This window comes from Salmo salar, chromosome ssa16 (assembly GCF_905237065.1).
Source record: "Salmo salar chromosome ssa16, Ssal_v3.1, whole genome shotgun sequence".
NCBI classification, from domain to species: Eukaryota; Metazoa; Chordata; class Actinopteri; order Salmoniformes; family Salmonidae; genus Salmo; species Salmo salar.
This window is the reverse complement of record NC_059457.1, coordinates 37,271,646-37,299,645: the sequence shown is the minus strand read 5'-3', so window position 1 is coordinate 37,299,645 and position 28,000 is coordinate 37,271,646. Positions and strand designations below refer to the sequence as shown.

The 28,000-nt window shown below is 42.4% G+C and overlaps 1 protein-coding gene across 1 annotated transcript in view; it reads right to left on the bottom strand.

Annotated features, from left to right (window-relative positions):
* Nucleotides 1–22,912, bottom strand: part of LOC106573620 (low-density lipoprotein receptor-related protein 5) — an 84,518-nt gene extending 61,606 nt beyond the window's left edge. Inside the window, exons 1-5 of the mRNA XM_014148833.2 lie at nucleotides 22,681–22,912; nucleotides 13,584–13,784; nucleotides 13,099–13,315; nucleotides 7,488–7,685; nucleotides 4,229–4,425 (exon numbers count right to left, since the gene is read on the bottom strand). Coding sequence (XP_014004308.2) covers nucleotides 4,229–4,425; nucleotides 7,488–7,685; nucleotides 13,099–13,315; nucleotides 13,584–13,784; nucleotides 22,681–22,765 — 898 coding nt within the window. The 5' untranslated portion in view covers nucleotides 22,766–22,912. The remainder of the gene's footprint in view (nucleotides 1–4,228; nucleotides 4,426–7,487; nucleotides 7,686–13,098; nucleotides 13,316–13,583; nucleotides 13,785–22,680) is intronic.
* Between the last annotated feature and the right edge of the window lie 5,088 nt (nucleotides 22,913–28,000).

Genomic DNA, 28,000 nt, shown 5'->3' with positions numbered 1-28,000 from the left:
TAGTTATTGTCTGGCTGGCTGTCTGGACCCAGCATTAGTTACTGTCTGGCCGTCTGTCTGGACCCAGCATTAGTTACTGTCTGGCCGTCTGTCTGGACCCAGCATTAGTTACTGTCTGGCTGTTTGTCTATCAGGACCCAGCATTAGTTACTGTCTGGCTCGTCTGTCTGGACCCAGCATTAGTTACTGTCTGGCTTCGTCTGTCTGGACCCAGCATTAGTTACTGTCTGGCTGTCGTCTGTCAGGACCCAGCATTAGTTACTGTCTGGCTGTCGTCTGTCTGGACCCAGCATTAGTTACTGTCTGGCTGGCTGATCTGGACCCAGACATTAGTTACTGTCTGGCTGGCTGAATCTGGACCCAGCATTAGATATTGTCTGGCTGGCTGTCTGGACCAAGCATTAGTTACTGTCTGGCTGTCTGTCTGGACCCAGCATTAGTTACTGTCTGGCTGTCTGGTCAGGACCCAGCATTAGTTACTGTCAGGCTGTTTGTCTATCTAGGACCCAGCGAAATGTAGAATGGCCGTACTGCGCTCTGGATAGAGCGTCTGCTAAATGAGTAACATGTAAAAAAAGGCTGTACTATCTGGACCCAGCATTAGTTACCGTCTGGCTGTCTGTCTGGACCCAGCACTAGTTACTGTCAGGCTGTTTGTCTATCTGGACCCAGCACTAGTTACTGTCTGGCTGTCTGGACCCAGCACTAGTTATTGTCTGACTGTCGGTCTATCTGGACCCAGCATTAGTTACTGTCTGTCTGGACCCAGCATTAGTTACTGTCTGGCTGTCTGGACCAAGCATGAGTTACTGTCTTGCTGGCTGTCTGGACCAAGCATGAGTTACTGTCTTGCTGTCTGTCTGGACCCAGCATTAGTTACTGTCTGGCTGTGTCTGTCTGGACCGAGCATTAGTTACTGTCTGGCTGTCTGTCTGGACCCAACATTAGTTACTGTGTGGCTGTCCGTCTATCTGGACCCAGCATTAGTTACTGTCTGGCTGTCAGTCTATCTGGACCCAGCATTAGTTACTGTCTGGCTGTCAGTCTATCTGGACCCAGCATTAGTTACTGTCTGGCTGTCAGTCTATCTGGACCCAGCATTAGTTACTGTCTGGCTGTCAGTCTATCTGGTCCCAACACTAGTTACTGTCTGGCTGTCAGTCTATCTGGTCCCAACACTAGTGACTGTCTGGCTGGCTGTCTATCTGGACCCAGAACAAGTTACTATCTGGCTGTCAGTCAATCTGGACCCTGCATCAGATATTGTCTGGCTAGCTGTCTGGACCAAGCATTAGTTACTGTCTTGCTGTCTGTCTGGACCCAGCATTAGATACTGTCTGTGTGGCTCAGTTGGCTCAGTTGGTAGAGCATGGTGTTTGCAACGCCAGAGTTGTGGGTTCGATTCCCACAGGGGACCAGTACGGAGAAAAAAATGTATGAAATGTATGCATTCGCTACTGTAAGTCGCTCTGGATAAGAGCGTCTGCTAAATGAGTAACATGTAAAAAAAATGGCTGTCTATCTGGACCCAGCATTAGTTACTGTCTTGCTGGCTATCTGGACCCAGCATTAGACAGTCACACAGTAACTATCTGGACCCAGCATTAGTTACCGTCTGGCTGTCTGTCTGGACCCAGCACTAGTTGTCAGGCTGTCTGGACGCAGCATTAGTTATTGTCTGGCTGTCGGTCTATCTGGACCCAGCATTAGGTACTGTCTGGCTGTCTGGACCAAGCATGAGTTGCTGTCTGTCTGGACCCTGAATTAGTTACTGTCATGCTGTCTGTCTGGACTGAGCATTAGTTACTGTCTGGCTGTCTGTCTGGACGCAACATTAGTTACTGTGTGGCTGTCTATCTATCTGCACCGAGCATTAGTTACTGTCGGGCTGTCTATCTATCTGGACCCAGCATTAGTTACTGTCAGGCTGTCTGGACCCAGCACAAGTTATTGTCTGCCTGTCTATCTGGACCCAGCACTAGTTACTGTCGGGCTGTCTATCTATCTGGACCCAGCATGAGTTACTGTGTGGCTGTCTATCTATCTGGACCCAGCATGAGTTACTGTGTGACTGTCTATCTATCTGGACCCAACATTAGTTACTGTCTGGACCCAGCACTAGTTACTGTCTGGCTGTCAGACTATCTGGACTAGAGGTCGACCGATTAATCGGAATGGCCGATTAATTAGGGCCGATTTCAAGTTTTCATAACAATCGGTAATCGGTATTTTTGGACACCGATTGTTTTTTTTTACACCTTTATTTAACTAGGCAAGTCAGTTAAGAACACATTCTTATTTTCAATGACGGCCTAGGAACGCTGGGTTAACTGCCATGTTCAGGGGCAGAACGACAGATTTTTACCTTGTCTGCTCGGGGATTCGTTTTTGTAACCTTCCGGTTACTAGTCCAACGCTCTAACCACCTGCCTTACATTGCACTCCATGAGGAGCCTGCGTGGCAGGCTGACTACCTGTTACGCGAGGGCAGCAAGAAGCCAAGGTAAGTTGCTAGCTAGCATTAAACGTATCTTATAAAAAAAACAATCAATCTTAACAATCACTAGTTAACTACACACGGTTGATGATATTACTAGTTTATCTAGCGTGTCCTGCGTTGCATATAATCGATGCGGTGCCTGTTAATTTCTCATCGAATCACAGCCTACTTTGCCAAACGGTGATGATTTAACAAGCGCATTCGCGAAAAAAGCACTGTCGTTGCACCAATGTGTACCTAACCATAACTATCAATGCCTTTCTTTAAAATCAATACACAAGTATATATTTTTAAACCTGCATATTTAGTTAATATTGCCTGCTAATATGAATTTCTTACAACTAGGGAAATTGTGTCACTTCTCTTGCTTTCCGTGCAAGCAGTCTGGGCCACCTGGCTCATTGCGAACTGTGTGAAGTCTATTTATTTCTAACAAAGACCGTAATTAATTTGCCAGAATTGTACATAATTATGACATAACATTGAAGGTTGTACAATGTAACAGCAATATTTAGACTTAGGGATGCCATCCGTTAGATAAAATACAGAACGGTTCCGTATTTCACTGAAAGAATAAACGTTTTGTTTTCGAAATGATAGTTTCCGGATTCGACCATATTAATGACAAAAGGCTCGTATTTCTGTGTGTTATTATGTTATAATTAAGTCTATGATTTGATATTTGATAGAGCAGTCTGATTGCGCAATGGTAGCAGCAGGCTCGTAAGCATTCATTCAAACAGCACTTTCGTGCGTGCGCTAATAGCGTTTCAAACGTCACTCGCTCTGAGACTTGGAGTAGTTGTTCCCCTTGCTCTGCAAGGGCCACGGCTTTTGTGGAGCGATGGGTAACGATGCTTCGAGGGTGGCTGTTGTCGATGTGCTCCTGGTTCGAGCCCAGGTAGGGGCGAGGAGAGGGACGGAAGCTATACTGTTACACCGACAATACTAAAGTGCCTATAAGAACATCCAAAAGTCAAAGGTATATGAAATACAAATCGTATAGAGAGAAATAGTCCTATAATTCCTATAATAACTACAACCTAAAACTTCTTACCTGGGAATATTGAAGACTCATGTTAAAAAGAACCACCAGCTTTCATTTGTTCTCATGTTCTGAGCAAGGAACTTAAACGCTAGCTTTTTTACATGGCACTTATTGCACTTTTACTTTCTTCTCCAACACTTTGTTTTTACATTATTTAAACCAAATTGAACATGTTTCATTATTTATTTGAGGCTACATTTATTTTATTGATGTATTATATTAAGTTAAAATGTGTTCATTCAGTATTGTTGTAATTGTCATTATTACAAATACATTTTTTCTTCTTCTTCAAATCAGCCGATTAATCGGTATCGGCTTTTTTTGGTCCTCCAATAATCGGTATCCATTGAAAAATCATAATCGGCCGACCTCTAATCTGGACCCAGCTGTAGATACTGTCTGGCTGTCTAGCTGGACCCAGCAGTAGTTAGTGTGTGGCTGTCTAGCTGGACCCAGCATCAGTTAATAACTGGCTGTCTATCTGTACCCAGCATTAGTTACTGTCTGACTCTCTAGCTGGACCCAGCAATAGTTACTGTCTGGGCTGTCTATCTGGACCCATCAGCAGAGACAGCCCAGACAGTAAATCTGGACCCAGCAGCAGTTACTGTCTGGGCTGTCTATCTGGACCCAGCAGCAGTTACTGTCTGGGATGTCTATCTGGACCCAGCAGTACTTACTATCTGGCTGTCTATCTGAACCCAGCACTTGGATGTCCATGGGGGAGTAGATTCCACTAAGTATCTCCCTCCTCTTGTCTCCAGTGTGTTTGTTGCAGGCGTGGATGGAGCGGGTCTGCCAGTCTGTCCAGTAGAGAGTCTCATCTGACAGGGTGAGGGCAAACGGGTGGGTGAGGGTGCCCTCCACCACAGTCTCCCTGTGAATTCAACATATGTTTGCAGATCAGAATAACGTTTTTATCATTAATGCATGACAGTTCAAAACTAACCACCCAAAAACAACCGAGAGCCCCTTAGTTGGGATCTCTGTGAGACCCAAAAGCGGATCTGTTAGAACACGTAGCGTTCAGGAGCCGCTTCAAGCCTTTTCCAGGAGGTAATAAAACAAATCAGGTTGTCAGACTTTAATGGAGCATCTGGTACACTCTTTAGAAGGGGAACGGTTGCACTAATGGTACAGCTGTCCTGATTCAGTGGGGAAGTAAGTCAGAGCAGAACAGCACAAAGTGCGGCCCCATCAACTAGTACAGCACTCTGCTCCCTTCTGCTCCACCAGACAACACAGTCAGGCCAGTGACGACATACAGTTGAAGTCGGAAGTTTACATACACTTAGGTTGGAGTCATTAAAACTCGTTTTTCAACCACTCAACAAATGTCTTGTTAACAAACTATAGTTTTGGCAAGTCGATTAGACATCTACTTTGTGCATGACACAAGTAATTTTTCCAACAATTGTTTACAGACAGATTATTTCACTTATAATTCACTGTATCACAATTGCAGTGGGTCAGAAGTTTACATACACTAAATTGACTGTGCCTTTAAACAGCTGGGAAAATTCCAGAAAATGATGTCATGGCTTTAGAAGCTTCTGATAGGCTAATTGACATAATTTGAGTCAATTGGAGGTGTACCTGTGGATGTATTTCAAGGCCTACCTTCAAACTCAGTGTCTCTATGCTTGACATCATGGGAAAATCAAAAGAAATCAGCCAAGACCTCAGAAAAAAATTGCTCCCATCCTTGGGAGCAATTTCCAAACGCCTGAAGGTACCACGTTCATCTGTACAAACAATAGTATGCAAGTATAAACACCATGGGACCATGTGGCCATCATACCACTCAGGAAGGAGATGCGTTCTGTCTCCTAGAGAAGAACGTACTTTGGTGCGAAAAGTGCAAATCAATCCCAGAACAGCAGCAAAGGACCTTGTGAAGATGCTGGAGGAAACAGGTACAAAAGTATCTATATCCACAGTAAAACAAGTCCTATATCAACGTAACCTGAAAGGTCGCTCAGGAAGGAAGAAGCCACTGCTCCAAAACCGCCATAAAAAAGCCAGACTACGGTTTGCAACTGCACATAGGGACAAAGATCGTACTTTTTGGAGAAAAGTCCTCTGGTCTGATGAAACAAATATAGAACTATTTGGCCATAATGACCATTGTTATGTTTGGAGGAAAAAGGGGGAGGCTTGCAAGCGGAAGAAAACCATCCGAACTGTGAAGCATGGGGGTGGCAGCATCATGTTGTGGGGGTGCTTTGCTGCAGGAGGGACTGGTGCACTTCACAAAATAGATGGCATCACGAGGGAGGAAAATTACGTGGATATATTGAAGCAACATCTCAAGACATCAGTCAGGAAGTTAAAGCTTGGACCCCAAGCATACTTCCAAAGTTGTGGAAAAATGGCTTAAGGACAACAAAGTCAAGGTATTGGAGTGGCCATCACAAAGCCCTGACCTCAATCCCATAGAACATTTGTGGGCAGAACTGAAAAAGTGTGTGCGAGCAAGGAGGCCTAAAAACCTGACTCAGTTACACCAGCTCTGTCTGGAGGAATGGGCCAACATTCAACCAACTTATTGTAGGAAGCTTGTGGAAGGCTACCCAAAACGTTTGACCCAAGTTAAACAATTTAAAGGCAATGCTACCAAATACTAATTGAGTGTATGTACACTTCTTACCCACTGGGAATGTGATGTAAGAAATAAGAGCTGAAATAAATCATTCTCTCTACTATTATTCTGACATTTCACATTCTTAAAATGAAGTGGTGATCCTAACTGACCTAAGACAGGGAATTTTTACTAGGATTAAATGTCAGGAATTGTGAAAAACTGACTTTAAATGTATTTGGCTAAGGTGTATGTAAACTTCCGACTTCAACTGTAAATACATTCAGGATCAAAGCATGGCATGTCACTGCACAAGTGTTAAGAATCCTGATACAGCAGAATTCTGTTTAGGACCTCATCAAATCTTTGGAGGGTTGGTTGGTAAGGGATCCATTTCCAGAGGGATAGAGGGTGACAGCATGTTCTCCCCAAAACGTTATTGGTGTGGGAAGAACTTGGTTGGGAGAGAAGAAATGTATTACATCCAGATTTCACAGCTATTTCACATTTGACGTACTTGGAAGTTGGACATGTGCGTGTTTGAAGCCATTAAAAACATACTGCAAACTGCTCCATTAATCAGACGTCTCAAGAATGTTCACATGAAAAGCAAAACCTCTCGCTTTAACACAGAGAATAGGTAAATGCTAACAGAAACTACTTCTGGGATGAAGTTTACATTTCTCCGTAAAAGTGCTTATTATAATTCCGACCAACTTCAACAATGGAGTACCATTACTGGAGGTCAGTTATGCAATTCAACTGTCTCTTTCCAATTGGAAAATTCTACCATGGTGCATCTTATTCGTATCCTCAATCTCAAATTGGGACAACTTTTCCTGAGCAACTTATACACAAACTCTAAGGGCAATACAACTGCATTGGTCTTGAGAAAACAGGCTCTCTCATTCTACATCCTGTAGAAAGTGGTCTATTGTCTAAACAAGAAAAGGTAAACATGCCATACCTCTCTTTATTAATATTGCCGTTAAACCTCAATTACACAAAGAAAAGTCAACCCTTGCCCCGAGGGCCCCAATCACAACCATAATGCCAAGTCAGATAGGGTTACAACAGTATGGCGGAGAGGTAATTTCCAGTTTAGAGAACCACACGGAGGGAGGGGTCACAACTGGGCCTACGTGCAGAGCAAATATTTGGATTGGGGCTCCAGAGTCAAATGTGTTTGGATTGGAGGTTTCATCCATACCATCCTCTGAAATTAAGTTGAGCCCAGTGCCATAGTTCAGTCTGGGATCCCTGGCTGTTTTTCCACTAAGGGTGTAAAAAACAATAATGAGAAGAACAGGGAGAGAGGGAGAAAATGTGAGAGAGAGAGAGAGAGAAGACCAACTAACCGTGAGGAGCCGTCCAGGTTGGCTCTGTGTATGAAGCTCAGCTTGGCGTCTGCCCAGTACAGTTTCTGCTCGTCCAGGTCAACGGTGAGGCCATTGGGCCAATAGATGTCCACCTCCACGATGATCTTCCTGTTGCTTCCGTCCATCCCTGCCCTCTCGATGCGAGGCTCCTCCCCCCAGTCTGTCCAGTACATATAGCTGAGATGGAAAATAATTGTGTCAAAATCACAACCAATCTGATCAGGCCAACAAACCCACCCACATAACCACATCTGATAACTATGAAAGAAAAGTCCTAACAAATGGTAGGTTTTTATTTTCACCAGGTGAGTCTTGTTGTTGGTGCCAAATGAAGCTGGAAACTAGAGGTCGACCGATTAATCGGAATGGGCGATTAATTAGGGCCGATTTCAAGTTTTTATAACAATCTGTATTTTTGGACACCGATTTTTTTTTTGACCTTTATTTAACTAGGCAAGTCAGATTAAAAACACATTCTTATTTTCAATGACGGCCTAGGAACGGGGGTTAACCTGTTAGGGCTAGGGGGCAGTATTGACACGGCAGGATAAAAACGTACCCGATTTAATCTGGTTACTACTCCTGCCCAGTGCCTAGAATATGCATATAATTATTGGCTTTGGATAGAAAACACTCCAAAGTTTCTAAAACTGTTTGAATGGTGTCTGTGAGTATAACAGAACTCAAATGGCAGGTCAAAACCTGAGAAGATTCTGTACAGGAAGTACCCTGTCTGACCATTTCTTCCCCTTCTTGATTATCTCTATCCATTACAAAGGATCTCTGCTGTTACGTGACACTTCCTACGGCTCACATGGGCTCTCAGAAGGCGGCAAAAAGCTGAATCGTGGCTTTGCAGGCTCTGGCTGAAACAAAGTAGCGTGTTTGGGTAGTGGCTGGTTACAGTACTGTGAGACTCAGGCTCGTGCCCGCGTCGACCGAATGCTTTGTTTTCTTTCCTCTGTTTACCTAAACGGAGATTCCCGGTCGGGATATTATCGCTTTTTTTACGAGAAAAATGGCATAAAAATGGATTTTAAACAGCGGTTGACATGCTTCGAAGTACGGTAATGGAATATTTAGATTTTTTTTGTCACTAATTGCGCCATGCTCGCGACCCTGATTTACCATTTCGGATAGTGTCTTGAACGCACGAACAAAACGCCGCTATTTGGATATAACGATGGATTATTTTGGACCAAACCAACATTTGTTATTGAAGTAGCAGTCCTGGGAGTGCATTCTGACGAAGACAACAAAGGTAATCAAACTTTTGTAATAGTAAATCTGATTTTGGTGAAGGCTAAACTTGCTGGGTGTCTAAATAGCTAGCCCGTGATGGCTGGGCTATGTACTTAGAAAATTGCAAAATGTGCTTTCACCAAAAAGCTATTTTAAAATCGGACATATCGAGTGCATAGAGGAGTTCTGTATCTATAATTCTTAAAATAATTGTTGTGCTTTTTGTGAACGTTTATCGTGAGTAATTTAGTAAATTGTTAGTAAATTCCCCGGAAGTTTGCGGGGGTTGCTAGTTCTGAACGTCACATGCTAATGTAAAAAGCTGGTTTTTGATATAAATATGAACTTGATTGAACAAAACATGCATGTATTGTATAACATAATGTCCTAGGGTTGTCATCTGATGAAGATCATCAAAGGTTAGTGCTGCATTTAGCTGTGGTTTGGGTTTTTGTGACATTATATGCTAGCTTGAAAAATGGGTGTCTGATTATTTCTGGCTGGGTACTCTGCTGACATAATGTAATGTTTTTCTTTCGTTGTAAAGCCTTTTTGAAATCGGACAGTGTGGTTAGATTAACGAGAGTCTTGTCTTTAAAATGCTGTAAAATAGTCATATGTTTGAGAAATTGAAGTAATGGTATTTCTAAGGTATTTGAAAATCGCGCCACGGGATTCAACTGGCTGTTGCGTAGGTGGGACGAATTCGTCCCGCCTAGCCCAGAGAGGTTAACTGCCTTGTTCAGGGGCAGAACAACAGATGTTTACCTTGTCACCTCGGGGATTCGTTTTTCCAACCTTCGTTTTTCCAACCTGCCTTACATTGCACTCCACGAGGAGCCTGCGTGGCAGGCTGACTACCTGTTACGCGAGGGCAGCAAGAAGCCAAGGCAAGTTGCTAGCTAGCATTAAACTTATAAAAAACGATCAATCTTAACATAATCACCAGTTAAACTAGTAATATCATCAACCATGTGTAGTTATCTAACGTGTCCTGCGTTGCATATAATCGATGCGGTGCCTGTTAATTTCTCATCGAATCACAGCCTACTTCGACAAATGAGTGATGATTTAACAAGCGCATTTGCGAAAAAAGCACTGTCGTTGCACCAATGTACCTAACCATAAACATCAATGCCTTTCTTTAAAATCAATATACAAATATATATTTTAAACCTGCATATTTAGTTAATTTTGCCTTCTAACATGAATTTCTTATAACTAGGGATGTGACGTTGTGTTACTTCTCTTGCGTTCCGTGCAAGCAGTCAGGGTATATACAGCAGTTTGGGCCGCCTGGCTCATTGCGAACTGTGTGAAGTCCATTTATTCCTAACAAAAGGCCGTAATTAATTTGCCAGAATTGTACATAATTATGACATAACATTGAAGGTTGTGCAATGTAACAGGAATATTTAGACTTAGGGATGCCACCCGTTAGATAAAATATGGAACGGTTCCGTATTTCACTGAAATAATAAACGTTTCGTTTCTCGAAATGATCGTTTCCGGATTCGACCATATTAATGACCAAAGGCTCGTATTTCTGTGTGTTATTATGTTATAATTAAGTCTATGATTTGATATTTGATAGAGCAGTCTGACTGAGCGATGGTAGGCAGCAGCAGGCTCGTAAGCGTTCATTCAAACAGCACCTTCGTGCGTTTGCCAGCAGCTCTTCGCAATTCTTCAAGCATTGCGCTGTTTATGACTTCAACCCCCAAGATTAGGCTGGTGTAGCCGATGTGAAATGGCTAGCTAGTTAGCAGGGTGCGCGCTAATAGCGTTTCAAACGTCACTCGCTCTGAGACTTGGGAGTGGTTGTTCCCCTTGCTCTACATGGGTAACGCTGCTTCGAGGGTGGCTGTTGTCGATGTGTTCCTGGTTCGAGCCCAGGTAGGAGCGAGGAGAGGGACGGAAGCTATACTGTTACACTGGCAATACTAAAGTGCCTATAAGAACATCCAATAGTCAAAGGTATATGAAATACAAATCGTATAGAGAGAAATAGTCCTATAATTCCTATAATAACTACAACTTCTTACCTGGGAATATTGAAGACTCATGTTAAAAGGAACCACCAGCTTTCATATGTTCTCATGTTCTGAGCAAGGAACTTAAACGTTAGCTTTTTTTACATGGCACATATTGCACTTATACTTTCTTCTCCAACACTTTGTTTTTGCATTATTTAAACCAAATTGAACATGTTTCATTATTTATTTGAGGCTAACTTGATAGTATTGATGTATTATATTAAGTTAAAATAAGTGTTCATTCAGTATTGTTGTAATTGTCATTATTACAAATAAATGTTTTTTTTGTTGTAATAATACAATAAAAAAATTAAAATAAATAAAATTAAAGGGGAAAAATATATTTTTAAAATCGGCCGATTAATCGTTATCGGCGGTTTTTGGTCCTCCAATAATCGGTATCGGCGCTGAAAAATCATAATCGGTCGACCTCTACTGGAAACAAACTAGACAAAACACCCAGCAAAACACAGAGTGAGTCTTATCAGTGGTGCTCTACAAAGGGCTTGAAAGATGATTTTTTTTCTTCTACTTATCCTCATTTTAAAACTACAGATGCTCGCGCACATACGCATGCACAAACACACACAAATTCACGTGCCTACAGGTGCTCTGACAACGCCTGATATACATCTTAAAATTTGGCAGATCTCCAAACTGTCTGCATGTTGTGTCGAGAATAGCTGCAGTCGCTTCAATGTGCACTACATTGAAAGCAGGCTTAATTAGGCATGCTACATTTCTATTCATAGACAGCTATGGAGGTGGATGGGCGGGGAAGCCCACCAGCAAATATAACAGATCTAGGTGTGGGCCCTAGGTTCGGTTAAATAGACAGAATCAAAATGGTCTAAGAACTGAAAAGCGGTTCTAAAATAACCTAACCAGACACAAAACATATGAGCTGCCTCCTGGTTTCCCAATTGCCCTGGTCTGTGGTACACAAAATGGCTAGAGAAGGTGTTGGTAGGACTGGGCGATATGGCCAAAATATCACAATATTTTTCACATTTTTGACAGTATGACATATTTGAAGGTATTTTAGGTTTTTTATAATAAAAGTTCTAAATATGCTTTATGAGTTGTGCATGACCCTAGGGTGGCAACATATACAGTACATTCTAAGTGTTTTAATTGGGGATTTCTCCTTTGTGTTTGATCGAAAGCTTCGAAACAAACTTCAACCAAAACTTGGGATATCGTGGGCACTTTGAATTCAATGCTGTTTGACATGACAATGAATGAAAAAGCCAGGGAGGAGTTATTGTGACAGGGCTGGAACCAAAGTGTTGGTCAGTGTTTCCCAGTGGACGCTAATTAGATGTTACATTACATGTTATCTTACTTTATGTAGCTTGTGTGTAGCTGTGTGTCTAAGACAAGTTTTCCCTTGGAACATTAAAGCTAATCCTATCATCTGATGCTTCTAAAATATTAATGCTTTGAATATTCTTCCGATTTAAAATATACCGTTGCACACACATGCTGATCTAGGTGTACACTGAACCAGAATCTGGTCTTACAGGAGATGTTGAATATGGTGATTCTCCTTCAAGTCCAGGAAGCAGCCATTCAACTGGCCTTTCACCAGCTTTCAAGCTTAATAATGTCAAAGTATGATCGGTACCTACCAAATAATGGAGTTTCGCAGAGCAACTATCGTCATTACTGCCATTAAGGCCGGAATGTACTTCCATAAAAGGTCTAAATAAGAAGTTACATGCAACCGAAAAAAATGCCTTGTCTGGAAAGAATGTAAGTATTGTTTTTGACCAAGTGCGCATGTGCCAAATCTACCTCTTCTGCACCTCCATTAAAATCAAAAATGTAGATTTGGGGAAGAATGGATCATCGTTTTACACTCTTCACCCTTTTAACCTTTGTTTCGTTTTATAATCCCATGTTAATAAATTGCAAAACTCAGGCTCGAGGTTTGAAGTTTCTTTCACAAAACCATACATGTTCAAAAATAGCACCAAATCCATGAAATAAAAAGGTATTCCTGCAGTACTTTCCACTGACTAGAGTGAAATTAGACTGACTCAATAATGCTAACAATGGATACACATCCTTAGTCTCCAACATATAATTTCAAACAGTGCCCTATGAGAAAAGAGCAGTCAACTCCAGAGGATCTACGCAACACAACAACAGGAAACAGACCCAGCTGAAAAGCAGGTTTTCCACCATCTCACTCAACCAACAGATGCATATATGAACCATAAATACACATGGATGGAAGGGGCTGCTGCTGTGGATACATCACCAATGTCCCAGTCAGGGGAGAGAGAGAGGCCAGGCCAGAGACTCACCGGTGGGCTGGGTTCAGGGCGATGGCCCTGGGCTGGTCCAGGTCCAACCAGAATAGCACCTTGCGAGAGGTGCCATCCAGGTTGGCTACCTCAATGCGATTGGTCTCCGAGTCGGTCCAGTATAGTTTACGGCCCAGCCAATCACAAGCTAGTCCGTCAGGGGAGTCGAGGCCCGACACAACAACCGTTTGCCTTGTCCCCAAGGCCTCTTTCAGAGCTGAAAACAAAAGCCCAACATTTCAGTAGGAACACTTAGGTCTAAACTTCAATATCAATATCCCTCCATTGATAGTGACATTCTGCTGTTATTTTCTAGATGTATCCATAGGTGTTGGACCTTTCTTCAAGTTTTTCTGTTTTGCAGAATAAATTGTTTTTCGATTATATTTGCACCAAACTTAAAAACAACTAAATATTTAACACACTTACAAAATGTAAGACAACAACATAAGAATAGTCCTTGGATGTAGCAGTGTGAAGCTTACAGTCGGTGGACTGATTGTAGTAGGTCTGCTTGATGGCCTCCTCGCTGACATCGGTCCAGAAGATGAGTCCTTCAGAGTAGAGGAAGTCCACAGCAGCAGCATCCTCCAGATCACTGACCACCACTGCTGATTCTGGCCTTCCCATCTCCACATCCACCAGTCTCACATCCCGCCGGTTGGCAAACAGCAGCAAGGGGGATCCTGAGGAAAATGAGAAGAAATACATTACATTAAAGAAAAGGTACACAGCCATACACCCTATTCTCATTTAGTACAGCTACCTACCAAGGTTGAAAAGTAACTAAGAGAATTCTAAGAGAACTAACACAGAGAATTCCATGACAGTTCACGTTAGTTACATTTAGAATCGAGTTAGATATTCCGCAACGAGAGTGAAAGCCAATAGCCAAAGGCTGGATTGCATAATGTGCCACCCAGTAAGTAAGTGGTGCCTCAGTGACTGTTGAGCGGGATGGGGGCATTGGATGCATGCACACAGACTGATGTCATCACATGCAGACAGTGCTGACACAATGCCTGCAGAGAAAAGAGGAGAGAGGGCTGTGGGTTGGTGTGCCACGCTGTGGTTTACCAGCATGCCAGGTAACTAAGCACCAAGACACCAGACAAGAGCCATCATTGGTTTCCACCACAGCACAGCGCCTCACTGGGACAGTTACTCCAATGCTATTCGACATCAGTTTAATATATGAGTAAGACTGAGTGGCATAGTAATAGAAAACTTATGGTGTCAACTCTCTGCAACGTGAATAGACTTTTGTTAAAGAGCATAAAGATCTGTACTTGGCCTAATAGAGTTGAAAAAAAGTATTTCCATCTAAAAGGAACCATGAGCGCCAACATGTGAAGTTCATAGTAGCCAGGGTCTCCGTTGGCCAGGGTTTCCGTCACACACGAACAGCATACAGAGCCTATTTTGAGTGGGATTTCTCCTGCTGTAGTAAAACGTGCTTTTATAAGCCAATTCATTGCACGACAATTCTAAATGCAATCGTGTGTTAAAAAGCTTTTTGGTGCATGATTAAAAATAGCTACAATTGTATTTATTTTTTTAACTGGTAATTGAAGCCCGCATTCCATTCAACATTGAAGTGAAGGCAAAAGGCTATCAGCGTGTGTTTTTGTTTCTCAAAATCATTGTCACATGGTTAATCATAAAAATCGGAATTAAAATGATAAAAATCTTAAAGTTAAAAGTCAACTAATGCGAGATCACCAGCCTCTGCCATATGGACACATTCATATACCATGCAGCCAAAGAAATAGGCATAGACCTACGAGCTTGTGAGTCGAAACAACCCACAGCAATTTTTTTAAAGAAGCTAATGATCCTTGATTCCTCTGTGGCTAAGTCATGCATTTTGAATGCTTATCTTTATTTCTATATAGACAGGACTAATTATATCATTTGGGAAAATGTATTTCCATTTACTTCCCTATTGGATCCACCGTTATGAAATTTCTCTCCTGTTTTGTTGGTTTTCATATCAACTTTCTTTTGTTGTGCAGAAGCCAAAGACACAATCCTAGTCATATTAGCAACCCATCCTAGTTGTTGCATCTTTAGATTCCACCTCTTTCAAAATGTATAACAGAGATTTTCATCTCGGTCACATTCGGAACAGGAGTTGCACGTTCTGTTAAGAAGCATTACCACAATCTAAATGGGATTTCTGTCATTCTGAGCAATGCATATGGATCCGGTAAATTTCTCAAATGGCCGGTAAATGTTTTATCTTTCTGGTCATAGCGCCACATTTTCCTAGCGGAAACCCTGACAGTAGCAATGTAGGTGTCAAATGAAAACTAAGAGAGTAAATTTTATTTTAAAGGCACACTTTTTTTTTTTACCATTTCCATCCCCCAAAAAATAGGAATAAGCAAAGTCTGATTTCTGGTAAATAAATCCACCAGAAAAAAAAAAGTGTTAAAATGCAGAAGAAATATATCAAAACACAATGAAGTAAAGACCCCTGCCAACTAATAACACATTTTTTGTTTTGGAAATTGCCTTCTGTAAGTTTAAGAAACATTGCCTTGTAATTGTGTTACCAAAAACCCACATATCCTTAAGATATTTTCTAATTTCTCTTACTAATGAAGAGGGAGGATTACAAAAGTTCACAGAAGTAACAAGGGTAGACCTACCAATTAGTTAGTGTTAATGATATCAAGTTTGTTTATGAATTATTAAGTGATTAAAACGTAATGCTGTTAACAAAATCGGTAATGGAATTAATGCAATTGGGAAATCATTGTAGTCACAAACCAGTTGAGTCACCTCCTACTGTCCTCCCTTCCACTGCCATACAGTTATGTTCAACTCACAAGTTATTTTGTCATCTGGTGGTCAGAGTACAGTATAATGTACTGTACATATCTTGTTTGGGGGCGGAGCGGATTACAATAGCCAGTGTGTAGAATAATACCCAAATATACAAAAGTAGGATATTGCACATTTCAACCTTTGTGTACCTATTCAGGATACATCACCATGAAGAGAATGATATTCATAAATTATGCATTTATGTACAGCACAGATCAGGGACCCATGATGTAATTCCATTACCGTATTTCCGTTACTGGATGTAAATACACTTCACCTACTGTAACCAAAATAGATGTTTTAAAACTCAAGGTGTCATGTCATAGCTGACAGCCCATTCTTTCTGCAGACATCACTGAATCTTAATTCAGAGCAGATATTTTTAAGAGTTTTTAGACGTGGTCGCATAAAAAAAAAACTGAGGGAGATTTTACCGTGATTATGTTATCAAACTTTGCATCTGCACAGTTCTTCCAGTAAATGTTTTGTGAAATTGTCTTTGTAAATTGATCAAAGTAGCCCTTGTGCATAGAGTTGTATGGTTTGTTAAACTTTGAAACCAATGTTTTTTGCTTGGCATACAAAAATCTGAGTATAAGCATAATTACGTTACTGTGGAATTGCCCATAAGCAAACAATTAGCCTAGTCAGCAATGTTTGCGTTTTACATAAAAAGGTGCCCAAATAAATGCTCTAACTTTCTCTGGGGCATAACCACTTGCTTCAATCCCCTTAGGTCCATACCTGTGACCTTCTAATCATAGGCCATGTTGGATTTGTGAAGCTGGCACAGACATCAGATTTTAACATGGTGGAGCCAGCCAGACAGTCTGCTGCTTGTTGCTGCTTATAAGGACTTCCTCTGAACAGGGTAAAAACCCGGACTAATCACAATGTACTGCCCGTCTATCTACACATTCTCAGAACACGACTCCTCATTATTGACTACAAAAGGGTTGGGAGGCAAATGAACAAATGAGCTACACATTTTAAACGTCAAACTTTAGTTTCTACCCTCCCCATACATAGGCTTCAATGTCCAACATAACCTTGTTTAGACCATGACTTTATTGCGGCATAAAATCTGGATTCCACAAACACATACCATATGTCTTTGTAGTGGGGTGCACCTGCTAGACAGTGAGAGAGAGACTGAGAAGACTGCTATCATACAGGTACTTGTGAAGAACGAGGGAGAAGAAGCTTGACATGCTGACCACACCGCTCGTGTCACATGCACAAGTGTTGCTAAATAAATGTTATACAATCGCTGCAAGTCCCTCTTCTCCCATCTCCACATTGCTTTTTAGGAGCATATACCCACATGGGTAATTGAAAGATGAACTGAGGTTCACACTCAAGTCCAATTGGTAGTGCACCTTCAAGTTGGTTGCCAACCTCCATATAAAGTCCAAAGAAGAAGCCTGGAGGAGGAGAGATTACTAGAAACAAACTTTTACCTTTTCATCTATGGATTAATTGTCGGAGTAGAGGACCTTGTGCATTTCAGGTAAAATAACAACCCAATGTTAATATCCCAGGACAAATTAACTAGCAACAGCAAGCTAGCTAGCTAAATTGACATGTTTAATGCTTTTCGACCTGTCCCCAAATTAATATAATTATTTCAGAGTTCGTTTTGATATTTCAACCTGCGTGTCCTGATCGCGTCTGGTGTGGGTGGACAAAATCAACATGCGCGAAATGGCGCGAGAGGTCTGGTCAGCAGAGGGAACACCCCCCTATCTACATCGACAGGACAGCAGTGGAGAAGGTGGAAAGTTTTAAGTTCCTCGGCATACACATCACAGACAAACTGAAATGGTCCACTCACACAGACAGTGTGGTGAAGGCACAACAGTGCCTCTTCAACCTTAGGAGGCTGAAGAAATTTGCCTTAAAAACCCTCAAACTTTTACAGATGCACAATCGAGAGCATCCTGTCGGGCTGTATCACCGCCTGGTACAGCAACTGCACCGCTCACAACCGCAAGGCTCTCCAGAGGGTGGTGCTGTCTGCACAACGCATCACCGGTGGCAAACTACATGCCCTCCAGGTCACCTACTGCACCCAATGTCACAGGAAGGCCAAAAAGATCAAGGACAACAACCACCCGAGCCACTGCCTGGTCACCCCGCTAACATCCAGAAGATGAGGTCAGTACAGGTGCATCAAAGCTGGGACCGAGAGATTGAAAAACAGCTTCTATAACAAGGCCATCTGACTGTTAAACAGCCATCACTAACACAGACATCACTAACACATCACTAACACTGTTGCCTAAATACAGATTTGAAATCATTGGCCACTTTCACAAACGGATCACTAGTCACTTTAATAATGTTTACATATCTTGCATTACTCATCTCATGTATATACTGTATTTTCATACCATCTATTGCATCTTTCCTATGACGCTCTGTCATTGCTCATCCATATATTCATATGTATATATTCTTATTCCATTCCTTTACTTAGATTTGTGTGTATTAGGTAGTTGTGGAATTGTTAGATTACATGTTCAATATTGCTGCACTGTCTGAACTAGAAGCACAAGCATTTCGCTACACTTGCAATAACATCTGCTAACCATGTGTATGTGACCAATACAATTTGATGTTAGATGTAAGCCACAAGTCATAGCCTAATTCAACCATAAGGCCATGTGTGCCTCTTTCCTTTCTTCCCTGAATCACAGGTTCATACGTCAAAACTGAAAGAGGATAAGTGAGAGCTACAGAGGAACATAAGAACACAATGAACACAGTATCCCTCCCTAAAAAGGTACAGGAGAACTAGGCCTATGCCCTAGAAATGCCACAATCACAGAAACGCTGCCTTTAGAAAATAGGAATAGTCAACACTTGGCATACAACAAGTAGCCTACATACTTCTTATGAGATCTCAAGGATGTAGTGTAGAAGAAGTCCTAAGTGGTTGTGTGTATTGGCGTGTTGAAAATAAATATGCAGCACTGGTAATCCAAAGGCATTCCTAAAAAGACAGCAGAATGTGGAGGCCCAGGGAGACCAACGAAAGCCATCAGTGAAGATTCTTGACACCTCAGCCCCCAGTGGATACATAACAGCAGGGATTACAAAAATCAATCTCTCAACAACAGCTGATCTTTTTATGAGAACAGAGCAGAGGCAGCAGCCAGGCCTGTCCACTCCACATTCTACAAAGCAGTCGCACTCTGTCTCTGCCACAACCCAAGAGGTAGGGCCAGGGAGAAGCCAGTCTCACTACAAAAAACAATGCCAGCTCTTCCCTAAACATCCATGACTGGCCTCTGGGCACGATCATTCACTCAGAAGAATGTGGTTCCTTATTTTACCATCATCATGTTCAAGTGGCTCCACCAGCAGGATTATCCAGCTAATATATACATGGAAACAAACAGCCTATGAGCCACATTTTAATTTGGTGTTGTAGCTAATAAGGCTGTAGCTTAACTCAGCACTAACATCTAGGTCTAACCGGTGAGGGAATCATCAACTCTATATACACTAGAACAGGGATCATCAAATAGATTCAGCCAGGGACTTTTTTTTTCCTTGAGCGGATGGTCGGGGGGGCCGGAACATAACTACAAATAATTTGTAGACTGCAAATTGACTGCAAGAAGCCCAAACATATACAGTTGAAGTCATAAGTTTACATACACCTTAGCCAAATACATTTAAACTCAGTTTTTCACAATTCCTGACATTTAATCTGAGTAAAAATTCCCTGTTTTAGGTCAGTTAGTCAGAATAATAGTCGAGAGAATGATTTATTTCAGCTTTTATTTCTTTCATCACATTCCCAGTGGGTCATAAATTTACATACACTCAATTAGTATTTGGTAGGATTGCCTTTAAATTGTTTAACTTGGGTCAAACGTTTCAGGTAGCCTTCCACAAGCTTCCCACAATAAGTTGGGTGAATTTTAGCCCATTCCTCCAGACAGAGCTGGTGTAACTGAGTCAGGTTTGTAGGCCTCCTTGCTCACAGACACTTTTTCAGTTCTGCTCACACATTTTCTATGGGATTGAGGTCAGGGCTTTGTGATGGCCACTCCAATACCTTGACTTTGTTGTCCTTAAGCCATTTTGCCACAACTTTGGATGTATGCTTGGAGTCATTGTCCATTTGGAAGACCCATTTGCGACCAAGCTTTAACTTCCTGACTGATGTCTTGAGATGTTGCTTCAATATATCCACATAATTTCCCTCCCTCATGATGCCATCTATTTTGTGAAGCGCACCAGTCCCTCCTGCAGCAAAGCACCCCCACAACATGATGCTGCCACCCCATGCTTCATGGTTGGGATGGTGTTCTTCGGGCTTGCAAGCCTCCCCATTTTTCCTCCAAACATAACGATGGTCCTTATGGCCAAATAGTTCTATATTTGTTTCATCAGACCAGAGAACATTTCTCCAAAAAGTACTATCTTTGTCCCTATTTGCAAACCGCAGTCTGGCTTTTTTATGGCGGTTTTGGAGCAGTGGCTTCTTTCTTGCTGAGCGGTTATGTTGATATAGGACTCGTTTTACTGTGGATATAGATACTTTTGTATCCGTTTCCTCCAGCATCTTCACAGGGTCATTTGCTGTTGTTCTGGGATTGATAAGAGAATCACCAGCAGCAAGAGCAACATCATTGATGTATTCAGGAGCGTCCTGAAAGGAAAGGCAGAAAGCCTCCATTGCTCTAGCACTGTGCACAGCTTGAGAAGTGATTCCCTAACTCTTCTTTTCTTGTATTGTTTTGTTCTGGTTGGAAGGAAGACCAACAGTTCCCTGACTCTAAAGCCTTATCAGTGCTGTGCAGTGTCTGGGTGTGTGGGGTTGAGGACAGAGGAAGAGTAGGCCAAGGTGTTGTGGAAAGGAGTGCGGGAGAACCAGGGGAAATCAAGACAGCCTACTACTGAGTAGACTCCCACTAAACTTCCTCGCTAAATCCCAAGATAATTGTATTTCAAAAGTGAAAAAAAAACAGGAAAAATATTTAATCCATAGGCATACATTCTTCACCCATGGAATTTAATAACATCAACAGCTCAAGGCAAGCACATTTTTCCATACAGTGCAATGCTTTATATTAAAAGTACCCAAAACTCAGATCTATTGGATAAATAGCGTAGGTATGAAAGGATTGATTAATGATGATATGCAGTCGCAAGAAAGCAACACAAGTACATAGCATGGTGAAACTTATTTTTAAAATGTTGAACACTCAAGTGATCTAAGGGCTGAATCTTACCTGGGATGTGTAATGTGAGATGTGAGTGTTTAAAACTTTTCTAAATCATACATAAAATATATGGCCTTATTTTTTTATAAACAGTGATTTATACAGGGCAATATAGAGCATCTCTCTACACACAGCACTGGGTGTTTGGCTTGACTGGCGTTTAATGACACTTGTTTTGTGTTTTGGCCTGTTAGTGTGCATTACATCCGCTCACCCCCTCCCTAAATTCTGTCGAAGTCACACACACAGATTTTCTCTCCGGTTGATACATACGGCTTATACCGTAGCAGTGACACATGGGTGTAACTAAATAAACTAAATAAACAGTTCATTCAGAGTTGGCGAAAGAGAGTATTTCATGATAACACATTCGATATGATAATTCACCCAAATCAATGCCAGGAAAATGGATCAACAAATTCATTGTGGGCTTTAAAGAGATGTCCTAATCTGCCATTTTCAACTTGAAAGAAGAATGGCCATAAAACCGAAAAAGATTGTCTATTTCAACTTCTGGAAATTGTTGTCTACTGCACTTGATATGCAGGCCTAATCATGCAAGTACACTGCATACAGAAATACTTTTTTTATTTATTCCTAGACATAGCCAGCCTAGGTATTTGATCAAAGATTAACTAATTGTATCCATACAGTCCATTCATCTCTAGTGTAAACTCATCCATAGTCAACCTATTGGAAGCAGCTGTCTACTAGCGCATACAATATTTGTATGGGACCTATAACAGTGTAATAGACAAAAGATGCACCAAAATAACCAGGAACTCTATAGACCTAGTCCCACTTGTAGACTTGTATTAGATATGGAATGTAACTGGTGAAAGGTTTGTTAAGCATTTTGTTAGTGGTTTACATCTTACAAAATAACTAGAATGTACATTTGTATGCCTATTCATGCACATTAAGACTGTCTCACCTATCTCATTGGGACATTCTGTGGGCCTATATTTTGCTACTCCAAAACAAAGTGTGTGGAAAGAATCAGAGAAATAACGTCGTTCCTTTCCACAAACCTTGCACACTTTCAAGCAGAAAGGGTGCCCTTATGACACCCGACACCGGCGATCAATTGCGGTGCATTGAGGCCTCGGAGTATAGGCTCTAAAATGAACTTTTGCTGTACCCCGAAAGAATGAAGTAAAGTTGGGCTAAATAAAGTCAAATTTCATATTTTGAAAAGTTTCACTCTTCTGATCAATTGAAAACGCGTGAAAGTTTAGACTTGAGTGAACTCCTGCGATAGCCTTGCCACGGAGTGAGTATCCAACTTGTAAAGAAAAGGCTCAAACGTATATTTAAATAAAGTATATGAAAATACATGCCAATTTAACTGTAAAACACAAATGGATAACTGAATTATGGCTATTATAACTACAGACCACTAGCGAGACACATTCACGTAACTAAAGCCACATTGCTTCCCAGTGTTTTCTAAAAAAAATTTAAACTTTAATCTCGGAGCAAAGTCCGAACAATAAAAGTCACTACTTACCATTACCTACGGAGAGCAAGCTACTATAAAACAGTAATTCCACGAGAAAAACGTCCATTTCAATTGCTCGTAGCTTTAATTCCATAACTCCGACTCCATTCTTCTGGTTATTTGTGCAAAATAAAGTTAAAATCCGAGCGACTGTCTTGGTCGACACTTTTGTTGGAACTCTACTCCCGCTTGCCTGCACTCATCGTGGAGGCACATACGGGAATGACAGCAGAAAAAGGACGACGTCACTAGACATACGGTTATTTCATGCCCGCGGTGTTTCACTTTATAGTTTTTAAATTATAGTTGCACCTTTTAAAATAAAGCACATATCTAATGTCACAAATTCATTTACAATCATTGAATTCCAAAGCATTGCTACATCTAAATATTTTTTAAGAAAAAATGGATACCTTAAGGCTATAAGGGTCCCGAGTGCTAGAAGCGTCACTACAGACCCTGGCTCGATTCCGGGCTGTATCAAAACCGGCCGTGATTGGGAGTCCCGTAGGGCGGCTCACAATTGGCCAGGCGTCGTCTGGGCTAGGGTTGGACCAGGGTAGGCCATCATTGTAAATAAGAATTTGTTCTTAACTGACTTGCCTAGTTAAATAAAAGGTTAAATTAAAAAAATCTCACAGGTACAATAAATATAAAATATATACTGCTCAAAAAATAAAGGGAACACTTAAACAACACATCCTAGATCTGAATGAAAGAAATAATCTTATTAAATACTTTTATCTTTACATAGTTGAATGTGCTGACAACAAAATCACAAAAATAATCAATGGAAATCCAATTTATCAACCCATGGAGGCCTGGATTTGGAGTCACACTCAAAATGAAAGTGGAAAACCACACTACAGGCTGATCCAACTTTGATGTAATGTCATTAAAACAAGTCAAAATGAGGCTCAGTAGTGTGTGTGGCCTCCACGTGCCTGTATGACCTCCCTACAACGCCTGGGCATGCTCCTGATGAGGTGGCGGATGGTCTCCTGAGGGATCTCCTCCCAGACCTGGACTAAAGCATCCGCCAACTCCTGGACAGTCTGTGGTGCAACGTGGCATTGGTGGATGGAGCGAGACATGATGTGCTCAATTGGATTGAGGTCTGGGGAACGGGCGGGCCAGTCCATAGCATCAATGCCTTCCTCTCGCAGGAACTGCTGACACACTCCAGCCACATGAGGTCTAGCATTGTCTTGCATTAGGAGGAACCCAGGGCCAACCGCACCAGCATATGGTCTCACAAGGGGTCTGAGGATCTCATCTCGGTACCTAATGGCAGTCACGCTACCTCTGGCGAGCACATGTGCGGCCCCCCAAAGAAATGCCACCTCACACCATAACTGACCCACCGCCAAACCGGTCATGCTGGAGGATGTTGCAGGCAGCAGAACATTCTCCACAGCGTCTCCAGACTCTGTCACGTCGATCACGTGCTCAGTGTGAACCTGCTTTCATCTGTGAAGAGTACAGGGCGCCAGTGGCGAATTTGCCAATCTTGGTGTTCTCTGGCAAATGCCAAACGTCCTGCACGGTGTTGGGCTGTAAAGCACAACCCCCCCAGTGGACGTCGGGCCCTCATACCACCCTCATGGAGTCTGTTTCTGACCGTTTGAGCAGACACATGCACATTTGTGGCCTGCTGGAGGTCATTTTGCAGGGCTCTGGCAGTGCTTCTCCTGCTCCTCCTCGCACAAAGGCGGAGGTAGCGGTCCTGCTGCTGGGTTGTTGCCCTCCTACGGCCTCCTCCACGTCTCCTGATGTACTGGCCTGTCTCCTGGTAGTGTCTCCATGCTCTGGACACTACGCTGACAGACACAGCAAACCTTCTTGCCACAGCTCGCATTGATGTGCCATCCTGGATGAGCTGCACTACCTGAGCCACTTGTGTGGGTTGTAGACTCCGTCTCATGCTACCACTAGAGTGAAAGCACCGCCAGCATTCAAAAGTGACCAAAACATCAGCCAGGAAGCATAGGAACTGAGAAGTGGTCTGTGGTCCCCACTTGCAGAACCACTCCTTTATTGGGGGTGTCTTGCTAATTGCCTATAATTTCCACCTGTTGTCTATTCCATTTGCACAACAGCATGTGAAATGTATTGTCAATCAGTGTTGCTTCCTAAGTGGACAGTTTGATTTCACAGAAGTGTGATTGACTTGGAGTTACATTGTGTTGTTTAAGTGTTCCCTTTATTTTTTTGAGCAGTGTATATATATTAAAAAAAGTATGTGCCCCCCCCTTCAAATTAGTGGATTTGACTATTTCAGCCACACCTGTTGCTGACAGGTATATAAAATCGAGCACACAGCAATGCAATCGCCATAGACAAACATTGGCAGTAAAATGGCCTTACTGAAGAGCTCAGTGACTTAACATAGCACCTTCATAGAATGCCACCTTTAGAACAAGTCGGTTCTTCAAATGTATGCCCTGCAATAGCTGCCCCGATCAAGTGTAAATGCTGTTATTGTGAAGTGGAAACCTCTAGGAGCAACAACGGCTCAGCCACAAAGTGGTAAGCCACACAAACGACTGAGTGCTGAAGCGCACAGCGCTTAAAAATCGTCTGGTTGCAACACTCACTTCCAAGTTCCAAACTGCCTGTGGAAGCAATGTCAGCACAATAACTGTTCGCCGGGAGCTTCATGAAATGGGTTTCCATGGACGAGCAGCCGACTCTGGAGCAGTGGAAACATGTTCTCTGGAGTGATGAATCATGCTTCATCTGGTAGTCCGACGGACAAATCTGGGTTTGGTGGATACCAGGAGAACGCTGCCGGCCCGAATGCATAGTGTCAACTGTCAAGTTTGGTGGAGGAATAATGGTCTGGGGTTGGTCTGTTTTTCATGGTTTGGGCTAGGCCCCTTAGTTCCAGTGAAGGGAAATAAACACTACAGCATACAATGACATTCTATACGATTCTGTGCTTCCAACTTTGTGGGAAGGCCCTTTCCTGTTTCAGCATGACAATTCCACTGTACTCAAAGTGAGGTCCATAAAGACATGATTTGTTGAGATCAATGTGGAAGAACTTGACTGCACAGAGCCCTGACCTCAACTCCAACGAGCACCTTTGGGATGAATTAGAATGCCGCCTGCGTGCCAGGCCTAATCGCCCAACATCAATGCCTGACCTCACCAATGATCTTGTGGCTGAATGGAAGCAACTCCCAGCAGCAATATTCCAACATCTAGTGGAAAGTCTTCCCAGAAGAGTGGAGGCTGTTATAGCAGCAAAGGGGGGGACCAACTCCATAATAATGCCCATGATCTTGGAATGAGATGTTAGATGAGCAAGTGTCCACATACTTCTGTCACAAACTAGATTGATATACTGTCAAATATTGATTTATATAAAGTAGTAAATATTGAAATGATTTCTTCTTAACCTAAAAGCACAAAACTTAAAGTGAGAATCATTTTGACTTTACATTTATTGTGTAGGCTACAGAGGATGTGAAAACAAAGCGACACATTGAGTCCTTTTTGGTCCAGTGCAGGATGATTTATCGGAAGACTAACATCCGCTTCTCAATAAGGGTAGGCTATAGGGGTGTACACTTCCTTACAACAAATGGCCATGTAGGCTTTACTCCATCTACCCAGAGGATATTTGGCATGCATAACCCTTTATTTTTTAGCATCACCTATTCTGCACATCTATCACTCCAGTGTTTAATTGCTAAATTGTAATTATTTCACCACTATGGCCTATTTATTGCCTTACCCCCCTTATCTTACCTCTTTTGCACACACTGTATATAGACTTTTTCTATTGTGTTATTGACTGTATGTTTATTCCATGTGTAACTCTGTGTTGTACTGCTTTGCTTTGTCTTGGCCAGGTCGCAGTTGTAAATGAGAGCTTGTTCTCACCTAGGCTACCTGGTTAAATAAAGGTGAAATAAAATAAATAAAAATAATACCTAACAGTATCAGTCTCCAAATGAGTGTTGCACTTTGATTTGCCTAGCTGACACTACACTTAGCCCATAATGTCTTCACTGACATTTTCAATCTCTCCCTGACCGAGTCTATAAACATGTTTCAAACAGACCACCATCGTCTCTGTGCCCAAGAAATCGAAGGTAACCTGCCTAATTGATTATTGACCCGTAGCATTCACGTCGGTAGCCATGAAGTGCTTTGAAAGGATGGTCATGGCTCACAACACCATCATGCCGGAAACCCTAGACCCACTCCAATTCGCATACTGCCCCAACAGATCACGCAATCGCACTCCACATTGCCCATTCCCACCTGGACAAAAGGAACACCTGTGTGAGAATGCTGTTAAATGACTACAGCTCCGCATTCAACACCATAGTGCCCACAATGCTCATCACTAAGCTAAGGACCCTGGGACTAAACACCTCCCTCTGCACCTGGATCCTGGACTTCCTGATGGGCCGCCCCCAAGTGGTAAGGGTAGGCAACAACACATCTGCCACGCTGATCCTCAACACTGGGGCCCCTCAAGGGGTGCGTGCCTAGTCCTCTCCTGTACTCCCTGTTCACCAACGACTACGTGGCCAAACACAACTCCAACACCATCATTAAGTTTGCTGACGACACAACAGTGGTAGGCCAGATCACCGACAACAATGAGACCGACTATAGGGAGGTCAGAGATCTGGCAGTGTGTTGCCAGGACAACAACCTCTCCCTCAATGTGAGCAAGACAAAGGAGCTGATCGTGGACTATAGGAAAAGGAGGGCCAAACAGGCCCCCATTAACATCAACGGGGCTGAAGTGGAGCAGGTCGAGAGTTAAACTCTTTGGTGTCCACATCACCAACAAACTATCATGGTCCAAACACACCAAGACAGTCGTGAAGAGGGCACGACCACACCTTTTCCCCCTCAGGAGACTGAAAAGATTTGGCATGGGTCCCCAGATCCACAAAAAGTTATACAGCTGCACCATCGAGAGCATCCGGACTGGTTGCATCACCGCCTGGAATGGCAACTGCTCGGCATCTGACCGTAAGGCGCTACAGAGGGTAGCGCATATGGCCCAATACATCAATGGGGCCAAGCTTCCTGACATCCAGGACCTATATACTAGGCGTGTCAGAGGAAGACCCCAAAAAATGCTACTGCACAACAAGCGGTACCAGAGCACCAAGTTTAGGACCAAAAGGCTCCTTAACAGCTTCTAACCCCAAGCCATAAGATTGCTGAACAATTAGTCAAATGGCCACCCGGACTATTTACTGATTTGATAATGTGTCTGAAGCAGCAGGATGTATAAAAAAAAGGAAAAAGAAAAGCCATTTTAAACAATGTTCTCATGTTCTCTATAATATACAAT